Source organism: Siphateles boraxobius, unplaced genomic scaffold (assembly GCF_051911475.1).
Source record: "Siphateles boraxobius isolate OS27281-9 unplaced genomic scaffold, OSU_SipBor_1 12, whole genome shotgun sequence".
NCBI lineage: Eukaryota > Metazoa > Chordata > Actinopteri > Cypriniformes > Leuciscidae > Siphateles > Siphateles boraxobius.
The window spans coordinates 15,666,804-15,687,384 of NW_027508722.1; the positions used below are offsets into that span (position 1 = coordinate 15,666,804).

At 43.7% G+C, this 20,581-nt stretch overlaps 1 protein-coding gene across 6 annotated transcripts in view; it reads left to right on the top strand.

The window, feature by feature from the left end:
- Positions 1-20,581, top strand: part of fhod3b (formin homology 2 domain containing 3b) — a 242,332-nt gene that overhangs the window by 173,840 nt on the left and 47,911 nt on the right. For 2 of the 6 annotated variants that reach the window (XM_077209220.1, XM_077209221.1), the window contains exons 8-13: positions 1,440-1,534; positions 1,637-1,780; positions 2,043-2,284; positions 6,528-6,593; positions 9,207-9,254; positions 13,246-13,350. In XM_077209220.1, coding sequence (XP_077065335.1) covers positions 1,440-1,534; positions 1,637-1,780; positions 2,043-2,284; positions 6,528-6,593; positions 9,207-9,254; positions 13,246-13,350 — 700 coding nt within the window. Of the gene's footprint in view, positions 1-1,439; positions 1,535-1,636; positions 1,781-2,042; positions 2,285-6,527; positions 6,594-6,773; positions 7,179-9,206; positions 9,255-13,245; positions 13,351-20,581 lie in introns of all 6 variants that reach the window. The other 4 variants (XM_077209223.1, XM_077209224.1, XM_077209219.1 and 1 more) reach the window with 3 other exon arrangements.

Genomic DNA, 20,581 nt, shown 5'->3' on the forward strand with positions numbered 1-20,581 from the left:
GGCAGATGAAGCAGAACGTCTTTTGCTAATAATCTACATAACAGACATTTTCTCCTCAAACTAATGCTGCTCATTTGCTTCTGAACCAGCAGTGGCGGTTCTACATTCGAGCCCCTTCGAGCAAAACGCACCCCCCCCCCCCTCACACACACACACAAAATTCTCCACAAACAGTTATATTCTATTGTATCGAAAGAGAAAATTATATTCCTCAATTGCACAAATCCTTCATTAGAACATTTGAAAAACACACTTAAGAGAATCCAGTTATTTAACTATTGCAATTACAACAGGTGCACAATCTCCAACTCCAACAAGCCAAAAGACAATGAACACAATTCTGCACAAAATATGACACAATATATGTTATCAGAACTTAAATAAATATACACTATATACATAAATGTGCCAAAAATATATACAATCAGATATATAAAAAAATGTTACAAGAGCAGAGAGCAACAATGATATGAAATATTAAGAATAATATACAAATAAAATATAGAATAAATATTGTAAATAGCACAAATTCTTCATCACACAAAACATTAGCTCCTTGGTTACTGCCTCAAATTCTATGCATGGCACACTTTTATTTATGACTTGTTAAACTATTTTTTTTTCTAAATTGGGCACCCGATGGCTTTGACCTTTTCCTGTCCTTCTCTGTGTTTATTTGGCACTCGACAATCAACAGATTCCCCCCCCCCCCAACACTGTCAATCACGAGTAACGACCAGAGGTCTAGACAAAACCAATTCACCTTGGTGACCACATAATCGTTTTGTATTACCTATTTTATTAGCCATTTCACACAATTCAGAAAAACAAAAATCTGCAGGAACTATAGGCCTGTATTTATAATATTATGAATGAAATGTGCATTATTTGGAAGAAAGTCAAGGTGTGAATTCCATTAGAGTATTGCCCTATACAGTGAATCCCCCATCCCCCCCCATATCCTTTCCATTTGGGAGAGACCCAGAGGTGAACTGTCCCCCGCGCCCCCCTCCCCTTTCCCCTTTCCCCTTCTCACACAGCTTCTGTGCACGGCACCTTCTCAGCAAACGGGGGAACGCAAAACATTTTGTGAATGAACGCAAAATTTCTTGGGGGAACGCAAATGTTTTTGCAAGGGAACACAAAGTTTCTCGGGGCAAAAGCAGTGACTTATTATTTTTCCTCCCATCTCATATTCTTTTCCATCACCATGTCCCTTTAGGGGCTCCGTAAGAATGCACCTCTTCTATTTCTGAATTAGAATTAATTTAGACTTTTTTGGTGGGCATAAAGTAAAAAAAAAAACTTGTGAAGAATGTCAATAATGAACAAAAAGGCTCCATTAAAAAGTGAAATTCTTGAAATGAAAACCTTACTAAATAGGTCTAAATTGACTAATTGGACAGGAGTTTATGACCCTTTAATTTATGTGTATCCAGGCTGTAAGCCCTGGTCCAATGCCATGGAAATCCTGGATGAGAAAGATGGAATGGACACTGAGCTGTTGGTTTATGCCATGACCCTTATCAACAAGGTACCTGCACAGTATATGTTTCAAAGACTTCAGACTCTTTTTGCACACTCTTTTTCATGTGTTTGTTATAAATATTCTCACATATATGTGGTGTTCCTCCAGACATTAGCTGGTCTGCCAGACCAGGACTCTTTCTATGATGTGGTGGACAGTCTGGAGGAGCAGAGCATGGAGGCCGTGGCCCAGATGCACGTCAACAGGAAGGGCACAGACTTGGATCTAGTGGAGCAGTTCAACATCTATGAGGTTAGCACATGCTCAGTTTGCTTTTCAATTGGACAGTGTCGATTGATCCAGATGTTCAAATTCACACCAGTGTAACTGAATGATATGAAACTATAAAATGTTTTTTTCACACAAAAACTGACAAGTATAATGAACTATTTATATGCATGTTTTTTGTGCCAAGAATTTGGACTGTAGGTAGACCTTGGTTTATCCTTAGCTGTGATGCTTTAATGCAACATTTTCTATTTGCTGTGAGTCTAATAGTCATTTATATCCATAGTCAATCCTTCGTCATGAAGATGGCGATGATGAGGCTCAGCCTTCTCCATCTGGACATAAAAGCCGGCGTCGGGCCAGCGTGGGGGCCACACCTGAGAGGCGGGGTTTGGAACGACGACGCAGCCGAAGACACTCGCTCCAAAATGGGAAAGGCCACACTTCTGCTCCTACTTCCCCCTGCCACAGCCACACACCCAATATTCTGCCCTTTAATGGCCAGAGGATTGAAGATATCAGTGAAAGGTGAGAAGAGAGAAAGACAGAGTGAGAAATTTACTTTTGAAATTATATTTTGTATTTCTGCCATTTAAAAACTAATTACAGAATCCTTTAAACAAGTGCAATTTCCGTCAAAACACCTAACAAAATTAGGGTATTTGAACTGGAAAACTATATATATATATATATATATATATATATATATATATATATTTGGAGTAGTGCAATAATGTATTACTTTTATTATTTATTAACGCTTTTAAATCTAGAATAGATTAATAAAATACCTTATTGAGAAAAGATGTAAATATTGCTATAACAACATACATTTACTAGAGAAGCAGCTTGTTTTCAATTAATATATCCAAATAATATAATTAAAGAGAACTCCATTGGCAGTGTTTATATTTATGTACTGTACTTATTTATTAATTTGCGTTTACATTATTTATTTAGCTTTAGACATATTTTTTATTATTTTAAATAATTTTAGTAACAAATACCTCCCGAGTACATTTATTTGTATGCTTTGATATATTTACTGAAGAACCAGACAAAATATAAACTGTGAACATATTTTTTTTTAAAGTAAAAACTATATTAGACTTTCAACTGTTGTCTTGCGTGGTCTATGAAAATTTAAAGTGAAAATCCTACACTAAGCCATTTTTTACCTTCCCCCTGATCACATGTATTCACTTTCAGCCATAAAACACTATGTGTAGTTTAGGATGTACTGATTTTTAAAGAACAGGAAGCAGTTTTATATTAGGTGTTCTATCATGTTACTTTTGACATAAGAGTTTTTAAGCCCCAAAAGAAGATGGAGAATTTAATAATGCTCTGAGGGAGAGATGGAGGGCGCTTGCTAGTGCACAGACATTCATATTAATCACATACACACGAGGGAGGCGTTGGGAACCTGTGAGGCTGAAGGGAAATAGGAAGTTACTGAAATATGGAGGTACAAGCCATCCATACTTCTCATGGCTGTAGCACAGCATGAGGTGCTCGCTCTTGTCCTTGTATATTTAGTTGTAAACTATAATCATACAACTTACTCATATCCTTTGCAAGTTTCAGGGAACAAAGAGGGACGCACAGATATCCGCAGTAGTATATCAGCCATTGAAAAAGCTTCATATGTTTTTTTCTCATCCAGCGTGTCAGTCGTTTGGAGGGACACAGTAAGTTCACGTGAGGCTGTGGAAGAGTGAGAGTACGGCCAGCTCAGCCACTCTGTGTTAGTGGAATGTTGAAAAGTCTGGAGGTATTCTGTGTCTCTGAGCAAATCTTACTAGAACCCCGGAAAATCTACTCGGCAGTACGTGGAATTGGCCGTCCCATTTGATTAATTAGAGCCCGCAACGAGAAACAAAGTAGAAATACAAACATTGCAACAAGAAAATTTTTAAGCATCAAATTAGATTATAGTCCATAGTAAAAATGAATTCCATAAAATGAAATAATATATAATTATAAATATAATATAATTAATTCATATACTGAAGTTCAAAAGTTTGGGTTAGTAATTTATTTATTTATATGGAAATAAATTAATACTTTTATTCTGCAAGGATGCATTAAATTGATTAAAAGTCACAGTAAAGACATTTCTTATATTTCATGTAAATGCTGTTCTTTTGATCTTTCTATTAATCAAAGAATTCTTAAATTCATGGTGATCATGGTTTCCGCAAAAATATTAAGTAACTGTTAATAATATGAACATAATGTGCGATGATAATATGAAATGTTCCTTGAGCACCAAATCAGCATGTTAGAATGATTTTTGAAGGATCATTCGACTAAAGGCTGTAAAGATGCTAAAAATTCAGCTTTGCCATTACAGGAATAAATTACATTTTAAAACATATTCAAATAGAAAACAGTTATTTTAAATTCTTATAATATTTCACAATATTTCTTTTTTTTACTGTATTTGATTGAATTAATTGTCTTTGAATAAATGCAGCCTTGAGCACAAGAGCCTTCTTTCAAAAACGTTTAAAACATATTACTGACCCCAAACTTTTGAACTATACTGTATTATTATTTACCAATGGGCTAAGATAAGAGAGATATTATTATCAAAATGTAAGTAAATTAAGTAAATGTATCTTGTTTTAAGGATTTTTACATGTTCTTAATGGAAAACAAGACCAAAATACTGATTAAACTATAGTTCATTTAAAAAAAGAAATTTCTCTCTTGTATGTTAAAATGTTGTGATGTCTGATTGTGCTTGAAATGTAAAATGTCTCTATTGAATTTGTGTTAAAGAAAATATCATAGATTTATAATATCTGTCATCACACAGTTATCAGCAACCAGCATCAGAAAAAAGCAACATTACATTAAACACTAACAAAATTGTTGCTGTGAAACTTGTGTCTGTCTGAAACCCAAAAATATGTCTGAGGGTCAGCAATACTCCTGTCAGAATCTCTTTATATTTCACATTACTTTCCTTATGTTGAGCTGCACAGACTGCTTGAGCTTTTTAATTATTGATGACAGGATATGCTGTTAGTGATGGGCTTCATGGGTTATTTTTCTTAGAGCGGTTTGGTTGACAGATAGTTGAATTCATCTCAGTTAGTCATCTGATCCTGATGTCTGTTAGCTAACCCACCAAAGGAAATTAGAAGGACCTTTGATGTGCGTTTTTTTTCCATATTAGTAATAAATACCAGTCTACTAGGAGACGGAAAGAGAGAGAGACCCTCGAGAAGTGAGGCACATGACTCCTCCTCTTCCTCCTAAAGGTCTTAATTATTTGCTGTATTAACTGTTGTGTATCTCAGTGGGTCTCAACTGCTGGGTCATGTCCCAAAAATCAGTTATTGATCTGATCTGACAATTGGATGAGAATTGTGACGATTTTAACTAATCTGGTACAAAATCCTCCTACAAACTATGGCTCCATAATAACTCCAGAAACATATTTTTTTTTTTTTTTTTTTAGTTCTTGAGTTATTCATATTTTTGAATGAATCAATGAAATTCTTACAAACGGTTGGCTTACATACTTTTGGATGACTTTCATAGTCTTTTTGGGCTGGCATAAATTCAATCCAATAGTTGGCCTTAATATTAAACCACTATAATAAACAAAAAGCATGATAACATATTTCATTCATTAATATTTACAACATTTTGCTGACAAAACACATAATGTGCATCTTTAACTACAGTTCACATCAAATGAACAACCAGACTTCACTTTTCGTTCCATTGACTTCCATGCATACACAAGTGGAAGGAAATGCAAGGTCATACAAATTCCGCTTACGTTCCAAAGTTCAAGTTTGGTGAACTCTGACCTATGAATTTTTATCATGTAAAGACATGTGACCAATAAAAGATTGATGTCACATCATAACTTCTTATTTGAATTAAAGAACACAAACTTTAATTGCAGTAACTGCAGTAAAGTGGAGTGAATATTATTCCATTTTGGACATATTAAATGTTGAATTATATTTAAACAAAAACCTCATATAATGTTGCAGTGAAATTTTGCGTCTAGTTTGATTGCGGCATACCGTTATCCGTGTTTCGTTTGTTAAAAAGAGCTGACTCTTTTGAGTCATTTTAGAGCTGAGTCATTTGTTCGGGAATTGGCCTGGACTAGTTGCACTGTATGCTTTTGATTCAGTAAAAATAATCAGCTTGTAAGAGTCATTCATTCAGGAGTCGGACTACACTAGTCACCCTGTAGACGTATGTTGTGTTCAATTGTTTTGTTGACGGAAAGAATAGGAATCATGTTGGATGGTTGCTTCATTCTTGCATATTCCTTGGGGAAATTGGCTTATTAAAGCCAAAATGTAAAGAAGATATTTAGTCAATATTTAACGGATTTTGAAGAAAGAGAAGCGACCATAAACATTTCCCACACTATTGTGTACATTTACCATTCTATCTAGATAATCTGCTTGTAGATAATTCCGAAATTTTGGTAAAATAACTAATATTTACAATCATTCTTATAAAATGTGAAGGCAACATTATTCACAATGGTTTGTACCCTTCTTGTTGTGTTGATGTGACTGTCATTTTGTAATGCTATAAAAGTTTAACCAAGTAACGTAATATGACTTTGTCTATATTTTTTGTGTAATGATTTCCTGTGTCATTGCTTCTACCGTCAGAGCATGTGGTGAAGGTTCTTGTTCTTGTCCTCTCCTTTCATATTCGCTTTACCTTTTCTTTCCTGTGCCCATCCCTCCTTACAACCCTCTATACCTCCTTTTCGCCACAGAGAGGAGGAAGAGGAGGAGAAGGATGAGGAGCAGAAAGCAGAGCTCTCTAGACAGGCATCCGAAAGGTATTTCAGCAGAATAGGATTCCAGGGTGTTGAGTCTTAGAGCTAGAAACCAGACTGTAGATCCTTATCCATTTTCTGATGCTATCTCTTCCCTGACTTGACTAACATAAATGTCTCCCAACATATCATGGTTTTCCCCATCATTTACTCGAACTTCTGCTGTTATTCTGTTGTTCATAGCTGGATGGCATCAACAGTAGAGGACGCTTCTAGCTTGTGTTTGCCTTTAAAGTGCATGGTCAACTTCATTCCAAATGCCGTTGATACAGACAATGAGGAAAACCTACGGGACAGGTCTGGGATTAAGGTTATCCGCAAGGCCCCAGTGTCTTCCCCTCCTTTTACCCCTGATTTTGGCCCCCCGATATCACCCAGACTGTCTTCTTGGTCTTCGGTCAGGTCCTTGGGGGCCCTCCCGTCTCAGGGTTCCTCTGATACCTCCTCAGCCTCCACCTCCCCAAGCGAAGGACCACTGTCCCCTGTCCTCCCTCTGCTCGCTTCCACCCTTCTTCCTGCTTGCCCAGTGGATTCGGACAAGGTTTCCAGGGGCACTCTGCAGGGTCGAGACCCAGACAAGCACTGCAGGTAGTGCAGATAGACGTAGTAGATTCTCGCCACTCACAGAACAAGTTGCAATGCAAGTACAGATGGGCTCTGATCCAAACCCTAGTGAGCTGCCTACATAGACACATATATGAACATTCCTGACACAAAAGCTGCTCCAGTAGACAGGAGAATATAGCCAAATTTTAAGGCAGCTTCTCAAATATATTTTGGAGTTAGGGTTATCTATCTTTCTATCCATACATACATACTGTACATACATACATCCCTGCCCAGAAGGCATGGTGTCAAAGTCAATTACAAATATTTTATTCATTTCTGAAATAGTAGCATCTGATTGATATATTAGCTACATGTTAACACCAAAATCTGTCTTAAAATGGAGCTGCCTATACTGACAATAAAGTTTGGAATAGAGCCGATCAAAGCTGCATGTCTGATTCAGAGAATGACTTTCACTCCCACATAAGTCAAGCTATGAGATCCCTGAGAGGTAACATATGGAAACCCATGTCTGTTTTTACTGATTCAAGACTCACAAACACTATGACCACAGTTTTTGTGGACTTTCATGCTCTAATAGGAAGGAAGTGTGACATGGGGTTTGCTTGATCTCTGGATCTCCTGTGAATGGCGAGGGTTTATTGTTTTGCCTGTTCCATCAAACCTACCTTCTGAAAAGAGTCAGACCCTCACCTAGTGGATCATCACTCTATCCCTTTGTGTCCTCGTTCAAGAGAACACAGTAAAATGTCCTGTATCCACCAGAAATTGCAGCCTCACAAAAAGTGCTAAACTCGCTGCGTCTTATGGTCATGTGCAATATTGTGGCTTAACCTGTGTTATACATCAAATCCTCAGACCAATAAAAAGGGAAACATATACGAGTACGATCATAGCCTGATAAATCTTTATACTCAGTGGGTTTAATAATTGTTCCTTAACATTTGATGGAATGTAAAAAGACTTATTTATAAACTATAGTCTCTTTTTTTCTTTTTCTTGAACCAGTCACTGTAGTGCAAGACACTCCCTAAAGGATGCTAACTTTTACTGACATTTACAACTCATCTGCCTTTAATTGAGGCATTGTACCACTACAAAGCCAAGAGAAGCCTGTAAATTAAGTCACATATAAAAGGGCAATTGTATTTCAACCTGGACAGTGCCTGTAGGGTCCACATTTCATGAAAATGAAGCTGAAAATGCTTTGCAATGTCATGTGCATGTTTGCCTGACATTAAGACTGTGGCAGCTTGAGGAACCCATCTGGATTATAAAGTGGATCAAAGACAGCTCTTTTTTTAGTCTGTTGAGACTGTATGCAAACTCTTCAATATGCAGCTTTAATATGATTAATGCTGCAATTACCTAATTACACAACAGTCTTATGCTAAGGGCACAGTACACTTATAAAGTCAACAACACATCCAAATCTTCCCTTCTGGGAAAATTGGGAAACTACCTGCTGGTAGGTGTTATAACCACCATTTGGCAAAAAGCATCTTTCTCCATTGATGGTCTTTTAAAAGTGTTATTTTACTTGCAAAACAATTGCTAATATTCACTCTGACATATTATTATTATTATTATTTTTGGTTGGCTCTTAAAAGCATAAAAGCCCCGGTTTCACAGACAGGGCTTAGATTAAGCCAGGATTAGGACATTTAAGTCATTTTTATAGACGAGGCTTAGAAAAACGTCACTGGTGTGCATCTTGAGACAAAACAATGGCACTGACATATTTTAAAACATGTCAGTGCAAGTTGCTTTCAGTTAAAACAGCTCAAACATGCATTTTAGTCTGAGACTAGGCTTAAGCCTTGTCTGTGAAACCGGGCAAAAGTTGCTTGTATGTAATGCAAGGTCTTTAAACAGTTTTTTGCACTAATAAACAGAGGCTGCTTTGATTCACATGTCTCTGTACTTATCTCTCAAATGCACTTGTTCCCTTTGTTCTCTGTTTCTGTCACAGCTTTGAGTCAGAGTAGTATTTTTGTAATTTACGTGTCGATTACTCACTTTTCATGTTCTGTCTTTTCTGTGCAGTCTGTCAGATGTTAAGTACTCAAACACATCATGCAGTTCTTGTGGCAGGTAAGGGAACAAGTTGGAAACAAAATCAAGTTTATGAGCTCTGGTGCACAATTTAAAAGGAAAAGGTTGTGGCTCTCATGTTGGTTCAAGTCTGGCTTATGCCTTTTCGTAAGCTCTTAATCCCATCTTTTCTTGATCATCTCAAATCTCCCGGAGTCTAGAGCGACATACTGTGCTCCAGAGACCTTACGTGTGTGTACTAGTGTGAGTGTGTGCCACATGAAGCGCATGTAGGACAGCAGGTTAAGACAAACATTTTTGTACGAAAGTACCTTACGAAACTGATTTTGGACAGACTTCTGAGACAGCGTAACGGTGTAATGATCTACAGTAAATTACTACAATAGTAATTTCTCTCTATAAGTGACATAAAAAGTGGATAATGTGGGCCAAAAACTTACATTTACACACAAACTGACCACCAACCACAACTTTTAGACGCCATCTTTCTTTTTCAGCATATCTGTCACGGAGTGGAACGCACGGGATTGTGGGATATAAAAAAACAGCAAGGGATACATCTATGCTGCCTTCAAAAATCGATCAGATGAAGTTATCTCAGGAAACAGGAAGTGAAGATAACATTAGATTCGGACATGCCTTGATGCCTTCCTACCTTGCAATGCAGCTTCCGAAGGCTTCGGACGCAGCCTAGGTGTGTTGGAGCAGGGTTGGACTGTAGCCTCTAGGACTGTAGCCCTCCAGGAGCTGAGTTTGATACCCCTGCTTTAAGCGGTAAAAGCCGTTGTTTAGAATGAAGGTAACCCAGGGTTACGCACAGTGGAAAAGTCCTTTGATGTCTACAAGAAGTAGTTTTAAATGGATAAAGGTATGCCCTACTAAAAAGTTTGTAATATTGATATATTTTAAAAGTTTTAAACAATTACAAGAATGAAGTCCAATATTCTGAAATGAAGACAACAACACAATATAAAATATATTAATTTTATTTTATTTTATTTTATTTTATTTTATTTTATTTACCATCACAAAGATATCATGTATCACATCAACCCAGACACTTGGAGTGGGGTATGCTGCCATTTTCTAGTAATATTTTTTTACTTGCTGTGTTTAAAATTCTACAGAACAGGATTTTTTTTTTGTCAAGGCTAAAACAATTCACTTTAAAGTGTGTTTGACTTTTTATGCTGTCAGGTGCTGGAACACTTTGAAATTTAGAACAGTGTCTGTTTTTCCCATTGGTATTAAGCCAGGATTCATTCCCGGCTCTCAGTTCTTACTCCGATAATTTGTGTAATGAATCACAGCAGACTCAAACATAGAGGCAAGTGTGAGGAGCGAATGACAGCATGTCACTGACCTCTTTTAATGAAGATGGGATTGTGCAGAGAAATGATCCCCCACGTCTTGAATCATATCTCCCAATACAAGGTCATATCGCGTACATCTCCAGCCAGCGATTTGAACTGGCAGGCTGCTTTATTTGGGAAGAAGTTTTTATTTTGTCGCCTACTCATGTAGGTAGTGTGTCCGTGCGTGCGTGCGTGCGTGCATGCATGTCCTTGCCTTTTTGGGGAGTCTGTGAGGCTTCACATTGGCCTCTTCACTCAGGACGTCTGTAGCGTTGTGGTCCTGATGGAGGAAATACATGACATCGTTTGGAATCAGAGCTTTACCCCCCCTTGTCTGTGTGTACTAGCTGATGATATGAATGATAAATGAAGTGAATGGAAAAGATGGTCATTAGTTCTCTTGGATAAATCAAGACTTTAGATTTATGCTGTTAGGAGGTAAACTTCAGGACAACAAATTCCCACAAATCAACTTTGTTATAATATACACTGTACAAAATATTTGTAGAAGTCTCTTATGCTCACTAAGGCTGCATTTATTTGATCAAAAAAGGGAGAGAAAAACAGTTAAACAGCATTATTACTCCAGTATTCAGTGTCACTTGATTTTTGGTGCTCAGTAAACATGTCTTTACTGTCATTTTTACACTTTGTTTCATTTATTTCTTTGCTGAATAAAATATTAATTTCTTTAAAAAAAAAATATATATATATATATATATATATATATATATATATATATATATTAGGGATGCTCCGATCGATCGGCCGGAGATCGGTATCGGCCGATAATCACATTTTATGACTCGATCGGTACTCACTAAACTTGGCCGATATCATAAACCGATCACAATTTGATTACGTCAAAACGTGAGAAGGTACATGATGCGTGGGGCCTTAAATGATTTGGCATGTCATCACCGGTGTGGAATTACTTTGATGTGTCGAGAAACAATGAAAAAATGACCTATTTGCCATGTATGTTTCAAAGGAATCTCATGTGGAGGAGCGTTCTCCTCCAGAGAGATCGCCTTTCCGAAGAGTTGCTTCGCTCGCTCAGTCCACACAGCGCCGCTCGCTCAGAACGCCCACACTGACGTGCTGGTTAGGAAATATTTGAAATAAATTGGGCTGCCCGTGCTCGACTAAAGTTTTTTTTTTCTAGTTGACTAAGAGTAGTTCATTTAAGCCATTAGTCTAATCGCATATTTATATTAATTTAATTACTTAAATATATATGGGAGAAAATACTAAACCATAATTAGCGTTATCGAAATATTGCATATTCCGCGTATCAAGCGCATGCATAAAGCTTCCACAAAGAACAGGCAAAGTGATGTTTTTGCAGCCTGATACATTTTAGCTGTTTATTAATAAACTAGTGTTTTCTGGCTGCAAAGATACAGTTGGCGATGTTGACGCCATCTTCGCATATAGTGAACGCGCCTATAGAGAGAAATGCACACTTCATACGGATTAGCCTATAAGCAGAGAGTAGGCCTACCCCATTTCTTATCGATTTGAATTGTTTTTTTTTTTTTAAAGTAGACATTTCAAGCTCAGGTCTGTGAGGCATGTCGTTTATACGCTTAGTTTCAGTTCATTTATGAGACGCGCTCCAGTATACGCGCGGGCGCCTCCGTGTCCTATTATATTGTCTGCTATATTTCGCTTCTTATTTATTAAATCCAGACAATTGGTTGATGAAACATTGAAATTAAGATGCAATTTTTACAAAACGAAATTCACTTTAAAGAATGGCTTTCTACAAAACAAAACTTAATTGAGTGGTCAAAATCATGTCTGAACCACTCCAAATGTCTCCTAATATATTGGGCATCTTATAATCCTATCTTACCCATCTCATGCGGTTCCTTTTTCATATAATCAACATAGATGAAATTTAAAAAAGAACATTATATTATATAAAACATATATGAAATGTATATTTACGTTTTTAAGTTATATTTAAACGCCAGACCACTCTTCTCTAAGACCACTTTTCTCGTGTGTGGCCTATACATGCATGTGTGCGTACATAACGGGGAGGGGTGCGATTTTCGAATAATACCCAGCTATCTTCGAATTTTATTTTTGCTTGAAATGCCCATCCCTTCTAATGAGTAGCATCAAACTACTCCAATTTGTTCTTTTAGGAGTTTAAATTATTTATTTATTTAATTTTTGTCCTGCTCAGACTTGTATTGGACAAGGTTTAAGTTACATCAGACTTCTCTATTTTAGGTGATTAAATGTTTATGTTGTCCTCCAAAGTTTACTATTGGACAATGTTTAATTAAACCTTGTGGGCTGCATCAGACTGCTCCATTTTGTTTGTATTTATCTTTGTCTTATATTAAGTAGCCTATATTAAGCATCGGGATCGGGATCGGTATCGGCCGATCACCATGACAAGAAATCGGCTATCGATATCGGCTGCAAAAATCCTAAACGGAGCATCCCTTATATATATATATATATATATATATATATATATATATATATATATCTTACTGACCCCAATTTTTTTTTAACAATATTTCAAATATTTACAAAATAATAGTTATGTAAAATCTAAAAATATTTATAATTAAAGTATTTTTTGTTTTTGTGGCTGAATAATTTGTGGCTAAACTATGAACAGACTATCAAATTCTTCTTCTTCCTCCCTTTAGCAATGGCTACGCAGGAACATATCCTGGCAGGTCATCTGGGGTGTCCAGTGCCCCCTCCACACCCTACAACTGTTTCGGACCATCTGGGGGTCCAGGACCGGACAGGTGAGCCACTGTTCTTCTTTGAAGTACATGTGTGCAAGTGCATTCAATGCTGAAATGGTTATGATTTTATATATATTAGATTCAGATGGTAAATATCATATATTAAGTTGGGTGTCCACCTTAGAGATAATCACCATATTTATAATGAAACAGTCATTAAAAAAAAAAAAAACCTTCTCCACCTCATACATTTATATATTTATTAAGATTCTTTTATGATTTGTTTTTTTTAACACAAAATCTGTTGCTCCATCAATTTGTAATACAGGTCCTTCTCAAAAAATTAGCATATTGTGATAAAGTTCATTATTTTCCATAATGTAATGATAAAAATTAAACTTTCATATATTTTAGATTCATTGCACACCAGCTGAAATATTTCAGGTCGTTTATTGTTTTAATACTGATGATTTTGGCATACAGCTCATGAAAACGTCTCGGTTACGTATGTAACCCTCGTTCCCTGAGTAGGGAACGGAGACGTTACGTCGGATGACGACGAATGGGGTTTCGCTTAGAACACCTATCGACTTCGAGTATTACAAAACGAGCCAATGGCAAAGAAATGCCATGGGTCTGCGGAATTTGCATAGCGTATCTCCGCCTTACCTCGTGGGTATAAAAGGAGGACGCCGGCAACAGGCAGATATGTTTCTTCGCTGAGGAGCCAAGACTGAGCTCAGGCGATCCCCGCGGTACAGCGGAAAGTGGCAGGCAGACGTAACGTCTCCGTTCCCTACTCAGGGAACGAGGGTTACATACGTAACCGAGACGTTCCCTTTCGTTGTCACTCCGAGTTACGTCGGATGACGACGAATGGGGTTACCAGTCTAATCACGCCACCTTCTCAGCTGTCTTCCAGTGCCCTGCGTAAATCTGAGATCCCTGTCGTGAGACTGGCACGGACGAAGGACTCCTATTTAGCACAGGAATACCAAGGTACACTGGGGGCATATCCCAAAGTTTAGGGGAAATATGCAATTACTGCCAACCCAGAGGGGGGGGACTTAGAGAATACACATATGACCCGAAGGAGACATATGGAGAACACTGGGGTGTCCAGCCGCAGGTGGAATATTTCAACCCCAGGGGTGGCAAGGTGGCTTGCCAAGGGAAAGACACACGCTCAGAGAGGCTTACAGTGGAATTACACATGTGGGGGTCGCTCAGAGGAGGGACCATGCACACGGGAGGCACCTAGCCGACGCACAGGCAATAGACACTGGCGCCAACGTCAAGAGTGCTGGAGGAACTCAGGGCTTTTTGGGGAAGCTCACCTGAGGAGAATATCGCACGTATCCAGTCCGTGGAGTGGAATGGCGAGCAAGCGAAGACACCTGAGCGGGTCCAGTACTAGCTGGTTGAAGCGAGTACATGAGAGGACACTGGCTCCACTCGGAGATTGTAGAATCTGGCGAATGTGTTAGGTGTCGCCCAGCCTGCAGCTCTGCAGATGTCTGTTAGCGAGGCGCCATGCGCTAGAGCCCAAGAGGATGCCACACTCCGGGTGGAGTGGGCGGTCACACCAAGGGGGCACGGTCGACCTTGCTGCTGGTATGCCAAGGCAATGGCGTCCACTATCCAGTGAGACAGCCTTTGCTTGGAGAGAGCCTTTCCCTTCAGCTTCCCACCATAACAGACAAAGAGCTGGTCTGAAGTCCTGAAACACTGCGTCCTGTCTACATAGACGCGGAGGGCGCGTACTGGACAGAGCAGTGCCAAGGCTGGGTCTGCCTCCTCCGGGGGCAGCGCTTGCAGGTTCACCACCTGGTCCCGGAAGGGAGTGGTAGGAACCTTGGGCACATATCCAGGCCGGGGTCTCAGGATCACGTGAGAGTAAGCCGGCCCAAATTCCAGGCACGCTTCGTCAACGGAGAATGCATGCAAGTCCCCCACCCTCTTGATGGAGGCCAATGCAACCAGGAGCGCTGTCTTCATAGACAGGAACTTAAGCTCCACTGATTGCAAAGGCTCAAAGGGAGCACTCCGCAGGGCAGTTAGAACCACTGAGAGGTCCCAAGAGGGAACGAGAGGAGGACGAGGAGGATTCAGTCTCCTCGCTCCTCTCAGGAACCTGATGATCAGGTCGTGCCTTCCAACAGACTTACCTTCGACTGGGTCATGGTGTGCGGCAATAGCGGCAACATAGACTTTCAGGGTGGAGGGAGACAGCCTTCGCTCCAGCCTATCTTGAAGGAAGGAAAGCACGACACTAATCGAACATCTCCGGGGGTCTTCTTGAAGAGAAGAGCACCAGTTGACGAAGAGGTTCCACTTCAACGCGTAGACGTGTCTCGTGGACGACGCTCTAGCGGAAGTGATGGTAGCCGCCACCGTAGGTGGAAGGGTACTCAAACCTGCTTCGTCCCGTCCAGGAGCCACACGTGGAGGTTCCAAAGATCGGGACGAGGGTGCCATAGGGTGCCCCGTCCCTGAGAAAGGAGGTCCTTCCTCAGGGGAATCGGCCAGGGAGGTGCTGTCGCGAGGAGTACTAGTTCGGAGAACCAGGTCCGGGCGGGCCAGTATGGCGCGACCAGAATGACCTGCTCCTCGTCCTCCCTGACCTTGCGCAGGGTCTGCGCAAGAAGGCTCACTGGGGGAAACGCATATTTGCGGCCCCGCGGCCAGCTGTGCGCCAGTGCATCCGTGCCGAGCGTGCCCTCGGTCAGGGAATAGTACAGGGCGCAATGGGTCGAGTCGTGAGAGGCAAACAGATCTATCTGTGCGTCCCCGAACTGGTCCCAAATCATCTGAACCGACTGGGGATGGAGTCGCCAATCTCCCGGGAGGGGCTGAAGCCGTGCGCTGCACAGTTCAGGGCTCCGGGGATGTAAATGGCATGAAGCGACCTCAGATGCTTCTGACTCCATATGAGGAGGTGGCGGGCGAGTTGCGACATACGGCGGGAGCGTAGACCACCTTGATGGTTGATGTACGCTACAGTGGCGGTATTGTCTGAGCGGACTAGTACGTGTTGGTTCTTGAGCACGGCCCGGAAGCGGCGCAAAGCAAGACGTACGGCCAGCAACTCGAGGCAATTGACATGCCAGAGGCGACGGGGTCCTGTCCAGGAGCCCGCGGCAGCACGTCCATTGCACATGGCACCCCAGCCCGTGGAGGAGGCATCTGTCGTTACAACAACATGCCGCGAAGCTCGTTCCAGGGGCACTCCGGCCCGTAGAAAACTGAGGTTCGACCACGGGGTGAAGGTCTGACGGCAGGTCGGAGTAACTGTTACTCGGAGGGTGCCGTGTTGCCATGCCCACCTCGGGACTCGGTCGCGAAGCCAAAGCTGAAGCGGTCTCATATGAAGCAATCCGAGCGGCGTTGCCGCGGCTGCAGAAGCCATATGCCCAGGAGCCTCTGAAAAAGTTTCAGTGGAACCGCACTCTTGCCCTCGAACTGTCTCAGGCAAGTCAGCAGTGACTGCGCGCGCGCTAGCTCGTAAGCTGCGCGGACATGGCGACCGAGTCGATATCCATACCGAGAAAAGAGATCCTCTGCACGGGGCAAAGTTTGCTCTTCTCCCAGTTGACCCGAAGGCCCAGACGAGCTAGGTGCCGAAGCACTAGGTCCTTGTGTTCGCAACCTGAACTCGAGAGTGAGCTATGACCAGCCAGTCGTCGATATAACTCAGGATGCGAACCCCGTGTTCCCGAAGGGGAACAAGGGCAGCCTCGACGACCTTCGTGAAGATGCGAGGAGACAGGGCTAGCCCGAAAGGGAAAACCGCGTACTGGATGCCTGCCCCTGAAAGAAAACCGAAGGAACGGTCTGTGTCAAGGAGAATAGAGACATGAAGTAGGCGTCCTTCAGGTCGATCGCTGCAAACCAATCCTAGGCCGTATGCATTCGAAAACGCGTTTGAGCATCTTGAACGGCATCCTGTGAAGGGAGCGGTTCAGCACGCGCAAGTCCAGGACTGGCCGTAACCCACCGGTTTTATTGGGGACAATGAAGTAGGGGCTGAGAAGCCGGCTGACCTCATCTCGGCTGGAGGGACAGTCTCGATTGCGCCCTTCGCCAGCAGGGTGGCAATCTCTGCTCTCCTGATGGGGGCATAGCCACCGACAAAAGTGGAGCGGACTCCCCAAGTGGGGAGGAGACCGTGCGAACTGAATCGCATAGCCGAGCCTGATGGTCCGCGCGACCCAGCGGGACAGACGGGGAAGCTCTAACCAGGCTCCCAGGAACTGAACCAGCGGGATCATGCGACCACAGGCGTCCCCCCGGAGGGGCAGCGAAGCGGAGTAACTGGCCCAGACGTGGACGGCATAGCGGCCCGATGTGGGGGCACAGTTAGCAACCGCGCCCTGGCAGAGGGGCCAGGGGAGGACCAGGCTGGTCGTCCCGCGGGGGCCTGCTCTGCCAGGGGTCTGGCGACAGAGGGGGACAGGGGCGAAGCGGTCCGTGGACGGCACACCATGTCAACCACCTCTGGGACAGAGGGGGACGAGGAGAGCACGGCTTGTGGGCGGCGCTCTGTGACGTCCGAGAACTCTGTGCTCAGAGACGGGAGAATCAGCTCTTTGGAGAATAAGGATTCTTCCCCGGCCCTCCCCGGGGAAAGGAGTGGTCCTGCTACCAACTCCTGGAAAGAACTGAGTCCCATCTCTGAGGAGCCCAACTCAAGAGCGCCGCTTAACCCGGCGTGTAGCGGGGTGCGGGGCTGGAGAGGACTGTGGCGTCCGACCGCGGCCTCCAGAGCCGACCCGGGTGAACGGGCGGGGTGGGAGCCGCGGGGGGGCGCCCTCGGCAGTGGGCAGACCGAGGGATCTGAGCGGACGGCGGGGCCGTCGGGACAGAATCAACCTCAGCCTGCTTCATCACCGAGGTGCCCGTCTCACGAGCGCCGCTTAACCCGGCGTGTAGCGGGGGGCGGGGCTGGAGAGGGCTGTGGCGTCCGCCCGCGGCCCCCAGAGCCGGCCCGTGAACGGGCGGGGTGGGAGCCGCGGGAGGGCGCCTTCGGCGGTGGGCAGACGAGGGATCTGAGCGGACGGCGGGGCCGTCGGGACAGAATCAACCTCACTCTGCTCATGGGCGGCTGAGAGCTGTTGGGCAAGCCCTCAACCGCACCGCCGAAGAGGCCGACCTGGGATATGGGAATGTCGGACAGACGGGTCCGCGCGACATCCAGCACATCAGACAGGTTCAGCCACAGACTGGTGAGCATCACCTGACCCAGGGAGCGTACGGCCACTTTCGTCGCTCAGAGAGCAAGGTCAGTGGCGGCGCGCAGCTCAGTGAAGAGCCCTGGGTCAGTCCCGCCCTCGTGCAGGTCCATGAGCATCTGGGTCAGGTGGACCAGCAGAATGACCATGGCATGCAGTGAGGCGGCTGCCAGTCCCGTGGCGCTATAGGATCTCGCCACAAGCGTAGACGAAAAACTACAGGCCACGGGCGGGTGCTTAGGATTGCGCCGAGAAGAAGCACTCTGAGGACACATAGCATCGCAACAGAGCGTTCAGCCGGGGGAACCCCAGTGTACCCAAGGGCAGCGGCCCCATCGAGGGGAGGAAAGGCGGATGAGATCAGCGAGCGGTCCTAAGAAGACAAGGGGGTCTTCTAGGACTTCGAGATCTCATCATGCACGTCCGGGAAGAGAGGTATTGGGGTTTGCCACGGACGAGGGTCGGCGGCCTTACCCAAAACCAATCGTCCCAGGAAAGCATGGCCGTCATCTCCGGATCAGACTCAGGCACAGCCGTATGCACACCGGAAGGTGGCAGCTGTGACGAGCCCTCACTTCCAGAAGACTCAAGCCCACCTAGTGATGCTGCAACAGACATGGCATCTTCCTCTGTAGCTTCAACTGAAACACGCGGGCCACCAGAGGGTAGACTCGCGGGAATCAGCAGTTCACTAGCGGGCACCGTCATCGAAGAGGGGGGCTGGGGTCACGGACACATAGTCGGCGCCTTGTTCCAGACCGTAACCCTCAGGTCACCCTGGCCACCAGCCGAAGATCGGGGGGTGGATGAGGGGACTCTCACTCTTGCGAGTTCACCGAGTCTCGACCTATTTATGACGCGATGATCACGTTCCCTTGCGAGAACATGAGTCACCCACGAGCGCTGTTCAAGCATGATCAAACACACTAGACAGCGCTCGTGCCCATCAGAGTCCGATACCAGTCCGCTGCAACCAGAAATGCACGGGCGAGCCGTCTTTAAAAAGACGTGCCGCGTGCGAGCTCTTTTATGAGAGGAGAGAAAAAACTCCGCGATGTTGAAGCGCACAGGGAGACACACACACACTGGCAGATTACTGCACAGATCAGCAGGCACTGTGAGCTCGCTGCAGATCGCCGTCACACCAACACCGGAGAGAGAAGCTCGTCTCGTAGAGCGAAGTCAGAGATGACTGTGGAGTGAAGAAATGCTCTTGGCTCCGAAGCGAAAACATATCTGCCTGTTGCCGGCGTCCTCCTTTTATACCCACGAGGTAAGGCGGAGATACGCTATGCAAATTCCGCAGACCCATGGCATTTCTTTGCCATTGGCTCGTTTTGTAATACTCGAAGTCGATAGGTGTTCTAAGCGAAACCCCATTCGTCGTCATCCGACGTAACTCGGAGTGACAACGAAAGGGAACCCAAAATTCCTATCTCAAAAAATGTGCATATTTCATCCGACCCATAAAAGAAGTGTTTTTAATACAAAAAAAGTCAACCTTCAAATATTTATGTTCAGTTATGCACTCAATACTTGGTCGTGAATCCTTTTGCAGAAATGACTGCTTCAATGCGGCGTGGCATGGAGCCAATCAGCCTGTGGCACTGCTGAGGTGTTATGGAGGCCCAGGATGCTTCGATAGCGGCCTTAAGCTCATCCAGAGTGTTGGGTCTTGCGTCTCTCAACTTTCTCTTCACAATATCCCACAGATTCTCTATGGGGTTCAGGTCAGGAGAGTTGGCAGGCCAATTGAGCACAGTAATACCATGGTCAGTAAACCATTTATCAGTGGTTTTGGCACTGTGAGCAGGTGCCAGGTCGTGCTGAAAAATGAAATCTTCATCTCCATAAAGCTTTTCAGCAGATGGAAGCATGAAGTGCTCCCAAATCTCCTGATAGCTAGCTGCATTGACCCTGCCCTTGATAAAACACAGTGGACCAACACCAGCAGCTGACATGGCACCCCAGACCATCACTGACTGTGGGTACTTGACACTGGACTTCAGGCATTTTGGCATTTCCTTCTCCCCAGTCTTCCTCCAGACTCTGGCACCTTG